This window comes from Desmodus rotundus, chromosome 7 (assembly GCF_022682495.2).
Source record: "Desmodus rotundus isolate HL8 chromosome 7, HLdesRot8A.1, whole genome shotgun sequence".
Taxonomy (NCBI): domain Eukaryota; kingdom Metazoa; phylum Chordata; class Mammalia; order Chiroptera; family Phyllostomidae; genus Desmodus; species Desmodus rotundus.
Genome location: NC_071393.1, coordinates 82615856 through 82629745, shown reverse-complemented (window position 1 = coordinate 82629745; position 13890 = coordinate 82615856). Strand labels below are relative to the sequence as shown.

Sequence of the window (13890 nt, the reverse complement as noted above, 5' to 3'; positions counted from 1 at the left end):
TTTGGGGTGAGATGATTCTGCATTTGGACGAGGAGAGTACTAGTTAAGGCCTCTACCCGCGCTGAGTAACAGAAAAGGGCTGGGAAACGCTACTTGACAGAACAGCAGGAGGCCAGGCCCAGCTGAGAGCACGCCGCAACTTCCTATCTGGGCGGCCTGGATCCTTAGCCCTCAACTGCTGCCCCCCAAGCTTCATTTCCGGAGCCGGGCACAGGTTCGCGCCAGTTCCGCCACGGAATCCAGATGAGATCTAAGGAACACACCCGGCCCGTCTCGGGAGCCCCGGGCGGTGCGGCTCGCGGCGCGCAGTAAGGCTGCCTGGAAGGAGGGAGCGCGCCCCCTTCACGTGACCCGGCCTGCCGGCGGCGACGCACACGACGCGACTCTCACGTGGTCTGTCTCCAGCCCCCTCGCCGGCGGAGGCGGGCGCGGGTGCGTCCCTGTGGCGGGTCACCCGGAGGAGTTGGTCGCACAATTATGAAAGACTCGGCTTCTGCTGCTAGCGCCGGAGCTGAGTTAGTTGTGAGAAGATTTCCCTGGGCTGTCCTTGTCCGGCGGCCTCTGCTGCCGACTCCGGAGACGCTTCCCGATAGATGGCTACAGGCCGCGGAGGAGGAGGAGGTGGAGTTGCTGCCCTTCCGGAGTCCGCCCCGTGAGGAGAATGGTACTTGTCCCACGCAGTCCCCGCACTGGGAATGGCCCCGGAGGTTGCGGGCAGGGAAGGGGTAGGACTTGGCCGGCAAGTGTGTGCGCGCAGCGGCGCTTGCCTGGGCGAAGGACCCGCCGGATTGCCTAGAGACTTCCGGACTCGTCCTGGCCGGACGGGAGTGCAGTTCTTTCGGGGGTGCGCTGCAGGAAGCAGGTAGCAAATCTGGCGCGACAGCTGGTCGCGGGAATCCAGAGCAGAGCCCCGCGAGGCGGGAGAGGCGCGAGCCGTGGGTACCTGGCCGAGCCGAGCGGCCGCGGCGCGCCAGACGCCGCGCTCAGCCGGCGAGCTCCGCGCCGCCCGGGAGCGCGATCCTCCTGGCGCCAGTTGCTGGCAGATAAGGGAGCCAAGTGCTCTGCTCAAGTTCTGCGTGGGGAGGGAGGGCTGCGAGGAAACAAAAAAGGGATACAGGACGCGAGGTTGGAGCTGTGCCTTGTTTGCTGCGCAACGGATACTCTACAGGTACAGTTCCCTTTTGGAGCCGAATGAGAGGGATTTGACAATATCGATGGTAGATCTGGCTTGGAATTTTCACCAGCAACAATTAAGGATTGTAGTGCGGCACTCCTGTAGGTACCAGGGCCATGTGTTGCCTGGATTTATGTCACACTGCCTCATCCGTTACCCTCGAGAAGGGTTGGTCGTGTTTTAAACCTAAGGTGCGGAGTGGCGAGCGATGCGGTGCACTGCAGCTTTCGATGGAACTTTTTTTTTTTTTTTGGTTAAGGCCAAGAATGAAATTGAAGAATCCCTTTAGAGAATGTCATTTAGATCAGGGACTTGAAGAGCGACGTAGGTATTTCTGGTTAGTACTCGAACTTGATAAGCTTCATGCAATCAACTGTCCATCCGCTGGAATCTGGCAGGTTTACTTTAGAAGCTAATTCAAGTGCTATGCTTTGAATAAATAGTGCACCTTTTACTATTTTCCACCTTCAATAACGTAAAGTCAATAAAACGTCATTTTACTCTTTTTCTAATTTTTAAAAGAATGGTATTTTAAGTTCCTTCACCGTTGCTAAATATTTACATTTATTAAATGGATTTTAAGGGAATCCATTTTTTGAGAGGAAGGTTGAACCAAAGTGTCTTTTGTTAAAAAAAAAAAAAACCATTAATACCGACTCTTTAGTGTGTCTAGATTTCCCTTTTTAGATGGTAAATACCATACATTTGAAATTAAGTATTTTGAAAAAAATTTAGATACGTTAGAAAATAGAAATGAAGATGATTCATCATCTTCAAAGCCATTGCTTCCTCATGTTTTTTAAAACAACCAGATGACTTTGGTTGCTACTGAAAGTCTAATAATTTGAAACCTAGCCTTCAAAAATTAAGGTGTGGTATGAGTTTCTTCTGTTTCTGCTACCTTTTTATTTATTTATGCCCAGTATTTGTAAAAATAGTAGATGTTCTCCCCCAGACAACATGTTTGTGTACATACATTGTGCACTGTACTTGGCACATGGTAACAACTCAGTATTGAGTTGTACGTGGTGCTAGTAACCCTGGTGATTCCACAGGGAGAAATTCTCACTTTAAAATTGGAAATTAATAGTCTAATTTTGTTCTTTACATTATTTGAGTCCTGTCTGCTGTTCGGTTCTGATTTTCTTTATTCCTACTAAATTACAGTGAAACTTTAGGATAACCTAAAACTGAGGTTCTCCAGTAATGACAAAATGTGGAGCCTCCTCAACTTTCAGGTCAGCACTGTGACCTAAAAGTTTACCAAAGTATGTCATATGTGTACTGTATAATTAGTATCGTAAACTTATTTAAGGCCTTTGCTTCTGGTAATCAGTTTCTTCTTCGATACTAAAAGAAAGCATACAAATATTTTCTCCATTTTAAAAAGCTTTAAAGCTAATCAGTCAACTAGCCAAAAACAATACAATAACATTAAAATACAAAAAAAATGCAAGTTTAAAACTAGTAGAATAAAATTCTGTATAAAACTACTATGCCTGATGGAAATATTTGTGTCATTCATTTGGCAATCACTTATTTAGTGTTTAATATATTCCAAGCACCGTGATAGGCCCTGGAGTGGCAAAGATGTGTTAGACAAGTTTCCCACTTTCGGACAGCTTACCTTCTAGTTATTTATAAAAGATGAACCTGTCTTCAATGGAAGATGCATATGTTACTTCATAAAACAAACATTTATTGTTTACTATGTTGCGGGCACTGTGATACTTAATAGTGTCGAAGGACAGTATCAATTTGCAAAAAAAAAAAAAAAGAATAGTGTGATACTATTGTATAGATCAGCAGTCTCCAACATTTTTGGCACCAGGGACCAGTTTTGTGGAAGACAGTTTTTCCACAGACCAAGGGGGATAGTGCAGTACATTCAAGCTCACCTCCTGCTGTGTGGCCAGGTTCCTAACAGGCCTGGACCTTTATCAGTCCTTGGCTCAGAGCTTGGGGACCCCTGGCATAGGGGTCCCCATTACTGTGAAAATATAGGGTAATCAGGGAGAGAGAAAGGGAAGTCAGTACTTTTGCAAAGCGGCGGATAGTAGAGATCAGTCCTGTAGAGTCAACAGGAATTGGGATTAACCTAGAATTAGAAAGGGCATTAAATTGGTGGTTTTAGTCTAAGGGAATTGAGTTTTAGAAGAGAATAACATCTTTAGTTTATTCTGGGAACTATTGTGCAAGTACCGTATAGGCATACCTTGGAGATATTTTGGGTTCAGTTCCAGACCACCATAATAAAGTGAGTATCACAATAAAACAAGTCACACAAATTTTTTTGGTTTTCCATTGCATATAAAAGTTATGTTTACTCTGCACTGTAGTCTATTAAAATAGTGTGCAATAGCATTACATCTTAAAAAAAAAAATAAAACAATGTACATACCTTAATTTAAAAATGCTTTGGAAAACATACAGTGAAAGTAAAATTTAAAAGATATCTCAGTATAATTCAATAAAAATAAACAATAATTGCCTAAAAAAAAATAAAAATACTTTATTGCTTTAAAAAATGCTTACCATAAAAGCCCTGGCTGCTGTGGCTCAGTGGATTGAGTGCTGGCCTATGAACCAAAATGTTGCTAGTTTGATTCCCAGTCAGGGCACATGCCTGGCTTGTGGGCTGGGTCCCTGATTGGGGACGTGGGAGAGACAACAGATCGATGTATCTCTCACACTTTGATGTTTCTCTCCTTCTCTTTCTTCTTCCCCTCCCCTTTCTCTAAAAATAAATAAATGAAATATATTTTTTTAAAGAAAAAAATACCATCATCTTAGTTTTTTGCTGGTGGAGGGTCTTACCTTCAATTTTTTTTTTTTAAAAAAAAGGCAGCATTGGCAAAGCACAGAAAAGCAAAGTGCAATGAAATGAGGTCTATCTGTATATAGTTTGGAGTGAGTGGAATATGGGATGATATGGAATACTGATGAGAGTGCTATAAAGATGGGCAAGGGCCAGATATTTGAGGAAATGTATGCATGCAAAGGAGTTTGGGTTTTATTCTGGAGATGCTGGGGATCCACCTAAGGAAACAATGTAGAGGGTGGATTGGTGTGCTAAAACTGAAAATGGGGAACAGTAAACAGGAGACCATAGCAAGACTGACCAAAATGTTGAGGGCTTGAAATAAAGGAGTAGTAAAGGAAAAGAAGGAACAGATTGAGAAGTTTAGGAGTTAACAGTATTCAGAACTTGGTTACGTTTGTGGAGTAATGTGCATATGTGTATTGGCAAGTGTTAATAATAAGAACCAAACATAAAATGAAAATATGTTAATAGTTGAAGTCATTACTGAACATGTGCAAATGTAATAACTTAAAGGTAGTACTTAAGATGGGCATTTCAGTTTTGATTTTTAAGTGAAGGACTGTTGAAGTAAATACTTGCAAAATTTGTTTGAGAGTTCTAATCATAGAGATTTTTGATCTACTGCTATGTTATTCTCTTTAACATTCTAATATGGGAGATTTCAAACACACAAAGATAAAATAGTAAAATTAATCACCATATACCTATGACCAGTTTCAACAGTTGGAAACATGTGAATTTTGTTTTCTTCTATTATTTCCCCATTCCCACTCAACTGCATACAGTATTCCACACAGCATTTGTTGATGAATGTCATTTAGTCTAGTAACCTCTCCCCCCCTTTTTTTTTTACTATTTATTTAATGAAAAAAAAAATCCAGATCATTTGTCCTGTAGAAATATGAGCATGACTATTAAACCGTCTGTAAAAGGCAAATGATAATTTTTCCTGTACTTGACCTGAGCAGAAATACTAGAATTAAAGTCTGTGAAACACTATTTGTCCCTCCTTGCATCATGAAAGAATATTAATAATGTAACACCTCAACTGTCCAGCTGCCAGACTTCTGGAAACTTCAACCTTTGGAAAAACCTAGCTCCTTGTGGAAAGAAAAGCTTTTGAGCTAAGCCGTTATCAAGAATAGAATAACTTGACCCCAGAGTTCATTGATTGAAAAATATGTGCTAAGTGAAGTTTAGTAGGCTTAGTTACGTGCTTTCCTCTGGCAATTTGGTAGTACATTGGGAATGATAGAAGGAAAGTTATCTTGAAAAACAGACTGTTACTTTAAGGAGGAAACTCAAGAAGCTTTAGCTAGATGAGAAATATAGGGCCGTAAATTACCCTTTAGCATGTGAATCTCAGTGGTCTTTCTTGTCTTCAGTATAATTTACCATACCAAATAACCAGGAGGTACTCTTGACTAAGAAAAGAGTCTAATAGGCTTTAGACAAGTTTTCATAATATTAGGTATCGTGTATTAGCATTTAGTTTGGCCACTCCTCTAAATTTTTCACATATATCAATTGCCTATATTACTCTTTCAAGAAAAGTCGACAAAAGTAGACACTGTTTTCCCCTCTTATTTATATAAGGAACAGAGAAGTAAAATCACTTACCAAAGGTCATTAGGCTAATAAGTGGTAGAGTGTGTATTGACTTGCCAAGTTGTAGAAACTGGGAAAAAGGTCTTGGTATTCTGGGGCATGTATGTGTATTATGTATGATATCTCACATGACAGGTATAATAATGTTAAGGTCATTGAAAAACGTGTTACCTTTTATAAAACATTTATTATACCATATCTTCCTCAAATGCTATAAAACTTAGAAGAATTTTCTTTATTATCAGGTGTCTATTTAATAACTTTAGGATAGATTGTTCACAACTCAGTTGAATACATTGTATTTTAACAAAGTGCAGAGACTTACTAGTCTGAGTGGAACTTTAGTAGATTGGAAAAGTCATTAATTAAACTAAATAGAATTCTGTGGTGGGTAGAACTCTTTAATAAAAAAACCATAGAACTCTACTATGAATGTATCAAAGAGGTTTATCATCATACTACTCAGGGATACAGAATAAGTTAATATGGTTTACTCACAATATGAGTGCTCAAGTTTTATAATAGAGAATATCCTAATAATACTTATTATATTTTAAAAATATATTTTATTATGCTATCACAGTTGTCCCAGTTTTTCACCTTTGCCCCCCTCCACCTGGTACCCCCATTCCCTCAGGCAGTCCTTCCCTTAGTTTATTTCCATGGGTCATGCATATAAGCCCTTTGGCTTCTCCATTTCCTATACTGTTCCTAACATCTCCCTGTCTATTCTATACCTACCAATTTGTACTTCTTTCTTAATCCGTGTACCTTCCCCCTCCCCTGATACCTCTTTTCACCCTCCCAACTGATAACCCTCCAAATAATCTCCATATCTATAATTCTGTTTCTGTTCTGCTTGTTTGTTTAGCTTTTTTTGTATTCAATCGTTGATAGTGATGAAATTATTGCCATTTTATTGTTCCTAGTTTTGATCTTCTTTTTCTTAAATAAGTCCCTTTAACATTTCCTGTAATAATGGCTTGGTGATGATGAACCTCTTTAGTTTACCTTATCTGGGAAGCATTTTATCTGCCCTTCGATTCTAAATGATAGCTTTGCTGGATAAAGTAATCTAGGTTGTAGGTCCTTGCTTTTCATCACTTTGAATGCTTCTTGCTAGTCCCTTCTAGCCTGCAAAGTTTCTTTTTAGAAATCAGCTGAGAGTCTTATGGGAACTCCTTCGTGGGTAACTATCTGTGTTTCTGTTGCTGCTTTTAAGATTCTGTCTTTATTTTTAACCTTGGCATTTTAATTATGATGTGTCTTGGAGTGGGCCTCTTTGCATCCATCTTGTTTGGGACTCTGTGCTTCCTGGGTTTGTATGTCTATGTCCTTCATCAAATTGGGGAAGTTTTCTTGCATTATTTTTTCAAATAAGTTTTCAATGTCTTGTTCTTTCTCGTCTCCTTCTGGCACCTCTGTGATTCAAATGTTGGTACATTTGAAGTTGTCCCAGAGGCTCCTTAGCCTATACTTGTTTTTTGGATTCTTTTTTCTCCTTGCTGTTCTGATTGAACACTTTTTTCTTCCTTATGTTCCTAATCATTGATTTGACTCTTGGCTTCATCCACTCCACTGTTGGTTTCCTATAAATTTTTCTTTATTTCACTTAGTGTACTCTCCATTTCTGCCTGGGTCTTTTTTATACTGTTGAAGTACCCAATGAGTTTCTCAAGCATCCTAATAACCAGTGTTTTGAACTCTGCGTCTGATAGATTGTTTATCTCCATTTGTTTAATTCTTTTTCTGAAGTTTTGTTCTATTCTTTCATTTGGGCCATGTTTCTTTGTCTTCTCATTTTGGCAGCCTCCCTGTGTTTGTTTCTATGTATTAGGTAGAACTGTTTTGACTCCCTGTTTTGGTATCATGGCTTTTTGAAGAAAAGTGCAGTGGTAAGTTGGATGGGGTGGAACCTTAGGTAATCGCCAGGAAGGGGCAACCTGTGTGAACCAGGTTGATGAAGTCTCTGATACGGTGTTGCTTCTCTGTGGCTCTATGTGGGGGAGGGCTCAGAAAGGGGACAGTGCCACTGCCTGGCCTCTGGAGTTTCGTCTGGAAGCTGCGCCATTGCCCTCCCTCCTCCCCCCAGCCGCACTTGCCCTGATGCCAGACACTGCAGCTTCTTCCATATATAACTGGTGTTCTTCCATCTGCAGCCCCAGTGCTGAAGCCCAGAAGGAGTGAGTCTATGTCACGAGTGACAAACTCATTTTCACCGGGGACCACATCAGCCTCGCGGTTGCCTTCAAAGGGTTGAATGTAACTTCAACTCCTTAACAGTTAAGCAGTAGTTACATTTATACAGTCCTAAAATTATTTTGGTCCTTTGTGCAGAAGGGGAAAGTAGAATGGGATTTTGATGGTGTATATGAGAAGCTTCAATTTTATCTGTAATATTTTATAGTTACTTCTGCAGATGTAACTACTTCAGTCTTTACTGTTCCTTTGCATACTTTATAGTGTTGTCACATAGAGAATATATAATATATGGGGTTTTTTTTCGGTATTTCCAAGTTTTATATATGTGGAATTATGTGCATCTTTTTATGGACCTTTTTTTCCCTTTTTAATCAGTTAGGTTTTGGTGATTTATACATGTTGATAGATGTAAGGTCTATCTTTTCCCTTTAATGGCTCTATTTTATTCCATTATGTGACTGTTATACAGTGAATGTCCAATTTGCTGTTATTGGGCACTTAGGTGGTTTCTAGTTCTTTATAAATAATGATGCAACAGTCTTGTATGTACCAACTTACGTACAAATGTGAGAATTTTTCTAGGGTGTCTATATCCAGAAGTAGAATTGTGGGGTCATAGGGTAGGTGCATCTTCAACTTTATGGCTATTGCCCAAGTGTTGACCAAGATAGTAGTGCAGTTTACACTCCCTGTATAAGGGGTCCCAGTTTAGAAACTTCTTTGCCAACAGTTAGTTGATTAGGTTATTTTATTTTGCCGGACTCATGAATGTAAAAAAGTTTCTCATTTTAACTTGCATGTCACTGGCCACCAATAATGTTGAGTGTTATTTCAGGTAACAGGTTTTTGGCTGTGGTTACATTCTTTCTGGTGAATTACATATTTATGACCTTTGCTCAATTTTATATTAGATTATCTTAGTTATTTACTTGTAGAAGTTTTTTATATGTACTGAATACTCTTTTTTTGCTTATATGAGCTGCAAATATCTTCTTCAGTCTGTAGCTTTTAATTTTTCATTTTGTTTATGGTAGGTTATTTACTTATTTTTAGGCTGTTGCATTGATTACTAATTTTAGTATAATAACATAAGCATTTATTTTACAGTATATGCTTTTTCTTATCCTAAATTTATAAAGTTTTTTTTGTAAAAAGTTAATTTTGCTTTTCACATTTTGACTTTAATTCATCTAGTATTCATTTTTGGATTTAGTGTGTAGTTCATATTCATATAGTATAATAATTCACATTTCCTCCTGATTGGTATTGCTCTCTCCATCATACACCAAATTTCCTTAAATGCATGTTTCTAAACAGTTTATTTCTTTGTTCTGTTTGTCTTCTGTGTTAATGTTTATTTTGATTTTTAAAGCAATCTGAGTGTGTAGGTAAAATTTTTTGACTTAGCATAAGAAAATTAAAATGTTTGATTATTAATTTTTTTGCCAATGTTGTTTTTATTCTAAAAAGATGAGTTTTGACCCTATTTCATTTTACTAATAATTCTTTATGTTGAAATGAATTATTTTAGGTAAGACTTCCTCTAGAATACCTGAGGAAAAAAAGTACTGTTTGAGCTAAATTGAGGTTCGCTATTTTTTAGACTAAGTGTGCCTCGTCTTCAGTTATTTAATATCTTGGACTCCATGGTGTGGTATGGTGTCAGTTGCTCACACTTCTCTTTATCCTGTTTTCTGTCCCATAAATCTGAAGCCATATTGGTGTGTTAAAAAATCAGGGTAATAATCTCCATGAGGTCAGCAGGAAAGCAGAACCAACAGAACATAAGATTGGATATAGTAGTACTCTCTTTACACAGTCAGGGGTCTAAATTTGATTCAGTTTAATTTTTTAATACACAAAGTTTTGCCAACTGTTTGTCATTCCAGAGAGGCTTTTCAACAGTGCCTGTAAAACCCTCTCAAAGGGCCCTGGCCAGTGTGGCTCAGTTGATTGGAGTGCTGTCCCGTAACTGACGGTCACCAGTGAGATTCCCAGTCAGGGCACATACCTGGGTTGCAGGCTTGATCCCCCATTGGGGTGCATGCAGGAGGCAGCCTATTGGTGTTTCTGTCACATTGATGTTTCTTTTTCTCTCTCCCTCTCTCTCTTGAATGAAAATAAAATAAACCTCTAAAAAAATAAAGCTCAGAGAATTAAAAAAAAAACCTCTTAAAGGGTTCATATCTGAATTATTAATAATATGAAATTATTAGTTAGTTAAGTAGTTGGTAGCCAATTAAGAGTAAGAGCAGAACTCTAGAATAAGGTCCTGTAAGAGTGCCAGAAAGTCAGGTGAATTAGACTCTTGTAAGGAAGTTAGACAGTGCCAGCCTATTTTAACGTTTTGCATTGGGCTAGCCTTAATTTTTCTTTGTCATTGTCTGTGCCCTTGATGGCAGGCATGTTGACCTATGTACAGATTTATCACATAACTTGGAATTTCTAGGTCTGTGGTATTACTTAGTTTTTTAAGCATATGCATTTTATTAGTAGACAAATTCCTTTTTAATTTGATAATATGGATCACGTTTTTCTGTTTCTTCTTATACCTAGTAATTTTGGATCGTACCATAGACTTTGTGAATGTTACCTTGTAGAGACTCTGGTTTTTATTATAGTCCTCTGAAGACTTTGTTTTTAAAGTAATTGTTACAGACTGAATGCTTGTGTCCCCCCTAACTTAAGTGTTGTTCCCCCTAAAATTAACCTCCAATGTGATGGTATTTGGAGATGGAGCCTTTAGGATTTAATTAGGGTTTCAGGAGGTCACGAGGGTATGGCCCTTATAAGAAAAGACACTGAAGAACTTGCTTACGCTCTCCGCCATGTGAAGACATGACGAAAAGAGCTGTCTGCAACCAAGGGGGAGCACTCTCACCAGACACTGACTCTGCTGCTACCTTGATCTTGGATTCCAGTCTCTAGAACTGTCAGAAAATGAATTTTGGTTGTGTAAGCCACCCAGTCTTACGGTATTTGAGTTGGCGGTCACACAGAATAAGATAGTAATTAATTAGCTTGACTATACTCAAAATTCCAAACTCTGTTTCCTTCAGGGGTCAGCAAAAAATACCTGCTCAGTTATTTTATTCTCAATTGGGCTGCTTGGAGTCTGCATATGTATGTACTTCATGGATCAGCCAGAGATTTGAGCAGAGTTAATATGCAGCATTTAGGGCTCCTTTTTTGTGGTTCTCTGTTTTTGCAGAATTTTTCCCTCAATTTTCCAGATGCTGTCATCACCTTGAACTTGGTATTCTGCTTCTTCAGGCTAGTAAGACTGGGATTTCTGTTGGAGTTTTAGCTGCTAAGTAGGTGTGGATAGGGACCTCTCTTCAGGACAACACCACCCCCCAAAACACCTTAAAAAATGGGACATTCACTCTTTGCTGTTCCTTTTTTCAAGTATAGTCTTCAAATAATTTCTGTCTTTTAGTTGTTTTCAGTGCTGTTGAGTAGTCATTTTTTAAAATTTTATTTTGTCCAGAGTTTATGGGTTTTGTCTATGGGAAGGTTAGTCCTGTAGAACCTTCATAATATTAATATATACAATCATACGGTGTATTTAGTTGTAAAAATTATTGATTTCCACATGTTACTTTGAAGTAGAATTTTTTAGCAATTAAAATTTTTTTTTCTCCAGTTTTTTCCATCAGCATCTAGGCAGGAAGGATGTGCTGGTACTGATTTCTTTGGTGAGTAGGAAGTGGTTAGAGGGTTTATTTATAGTGTATGTTTGTCTATTGCTGGCAGACAGGAAGGATTTATCAATATAATTTATGGAATTTTGAAGCATTGTTGAGATTTTACTATGTACCAGGTGTTGTGCTAAAACACCTTGCATGAATCATTTTGCATAACCTTTAGAGCAACATTTGTAGATGGGTATTATTATTCTGGTCATCTAAAGAAACATGATTTGCTGAAAGTTGCATAGTTACAAAAATAGCAGAGCTAGAATTCTAACTCAGGTTACTCTGACTCCAGCATATGTGCTCTTTAACCACCAAAGATGAGTAAGTGATTTTTAAATCTCCTTCTTGTGCTAACATTCTGTGTTATAGTTTTTACGTTACCTAGAACATTTGTTTAGGAATTTTCAGGTTTGTGTTTATAGTGTGCCACCTGTTGGTAAAATTCAGTAATGCAGCCTAGCAAAAGAGAGGCATGAAATTAGGAATTTACCATAATGTTGATAATCCAGGGCCCATTTGATTGGGTAGTTGATGGCAGAGCAGAAACTCAGAAAATCAAAAATTATGGAAACCTATCATTGTGAAGGGTTTACAACTCTCAGCTGGGGTATGTGACTGTCAGGTACCTGAAGCCAATACCTAATGTAATAATTGAAGGACATAAATAACAAGAATGCTGTGAGTGGGGAGAATATATTTACATTTGGTAGTTACACAAACAGAGTGAGAGGCTGCAAGCCCTTGAAATAAACAAAATTAGTAAATAATTAACGTAGGGGAAGCTGTAGGAGGTAATCTTAAACATGCTAGTTGTATGTCTGTGTAGGCACAAAAGTTAGTAAAAATTCGTGAGCGTCAGAGTGGCATGATTTAAGTGACTTCAGCAAAGTGACCTTTTTTGCTAAAGTTTTGGATGGACTTTTCAATTAAAACTATGGAAAGTTTAAGGTTGTAAAGTGATACTACTGGCTCTTAATTTATAACAAGAATGATAAACTAATTGTGAGCAAGATTTATTAGGTTTTGAAATCCAACAACATCTGCGTTTTGAGTAGTTTTATATTTAATAAATTTTATAAAACTACATTTTTGTCATAAAATACTGACAAAAATGAGTACTAAAAGTGACTAAAGTGGCTTAAGTTGTGACTGGAAAAGACATTTCTGGGGAAATATGATGTATGTACTCAAACACTAGAATTTTTGTTTAATAATGTTACAGTTTTATGGTTACATCCATAAGGCTTATTTAAATGCTTTTTCTATTGAAAGTCTGTTAAGAAATAACTTTGTTAATGTGCACCCGAAACTCATTACCCTCCCTCCCCAATTGAAAAGCAACTGTTAATACAAGGATTTACTGGGATTATAGAACTGGGTAGAAGGGACATTGGTGTCCAAGAAACAGTGTTGGGGAAGCATCTGAGGGGCTTGGCAAATGCTTTTTGGATTGAGTTGATTCAGAGGTAACGGGAAAGGCCCATGTTTTTATGGGATTTAGAGCATGGGTTGGCAGGTTGGCAGATTATGCCTTGTGGGCCAAATCTGGCCAAGGCCCGTTTTGTATGACTTTGAACCAAGTGTTAAAGAAACAGAACAAAGAATAAGTAGCAGGGACAGTGTGTGGTCCAGAAAGCCTAAAGTATTTACCATCTAGTCCTTTATAGAAAAAATTTGCTGGTCTCCCTTTTATTTTTTTATTATTATTATTTATTCTATTACAGTTGTCCCAGTTTCTTTCTTTTTCTTTTTGCCCCCCTCCACCCAGCCCACCCATTTTGCCCACAGTCAGTCCTTTCTCCATTGTCCATGCCCATGCATCATTTGTACATGTTCTTTGACTAGTCCTTTCCCCTTCCACCATTCCACCATTTCCCCCACCCCCCTACAGCTTTCAGTCTGTTCGATGTTTCCATGTCTCTGGTTCTATTTTTCTCATTAGTTTATTTTCTTCATTAGATTCCAATTATAAGTGAGGTCACATGGTATTTCTCTTTCACCAACTGGCTTATTTCACTTAGCATCATAGCCTCCGGTTCCATCCATGCTGTCACAAAGGGTAGGAGTGAGTTCTTTCTGCTGCATAGTATTCCAATATGTAAATGTACCACAGTTTTTTAATCCACCCATGCACTGATGGGCACCTGGGCTGTTTCTAACACTTGGCTATTGTAAATAGTGCTGCTATGAACATAGAGGTGCATACATTCTTTAGAATTGGTATTTCAGGATTCTTAGGGTACAGTCCCAGCAGTGGAATTGCTGGGTATAAAGCAGTTCCCTTTTTAATTTTTTGAGGAAATTCCACACTGTTTTCCATAATGGCTGCACCAGTTTGCATTCCCACCAACACTGCACTAGGGTTCCCTTTTCTCCACATCCTC

At 38.6% G+C, this 13890-nt stretch overlaps 1 protein-coding gene across 1 annotated transcript in view; it reads left to right on the top strand.

The window, feature by feature from the left end:
• Positions 1 to 477: 477 nt before the first annotated feature.
• The window catches only part of TRPM7 (transient receptor potential cation channel subfamily M member 7), a 135513-nt gene continuing 122100 nt past the window's right edge, over positions 478 to 13890 (top strand). The window contains exon 1 of the mRNA XM_024568092.4: positions 478 to 664. Coding sequence (XP_024423860.3) covers positions 662 to 664 — 3 coding nt within the window. The 5' untranslated portion in view covers positions 478 to 661. The remainder of the gene's footprint in view (positions 665 to 13890) is intronic.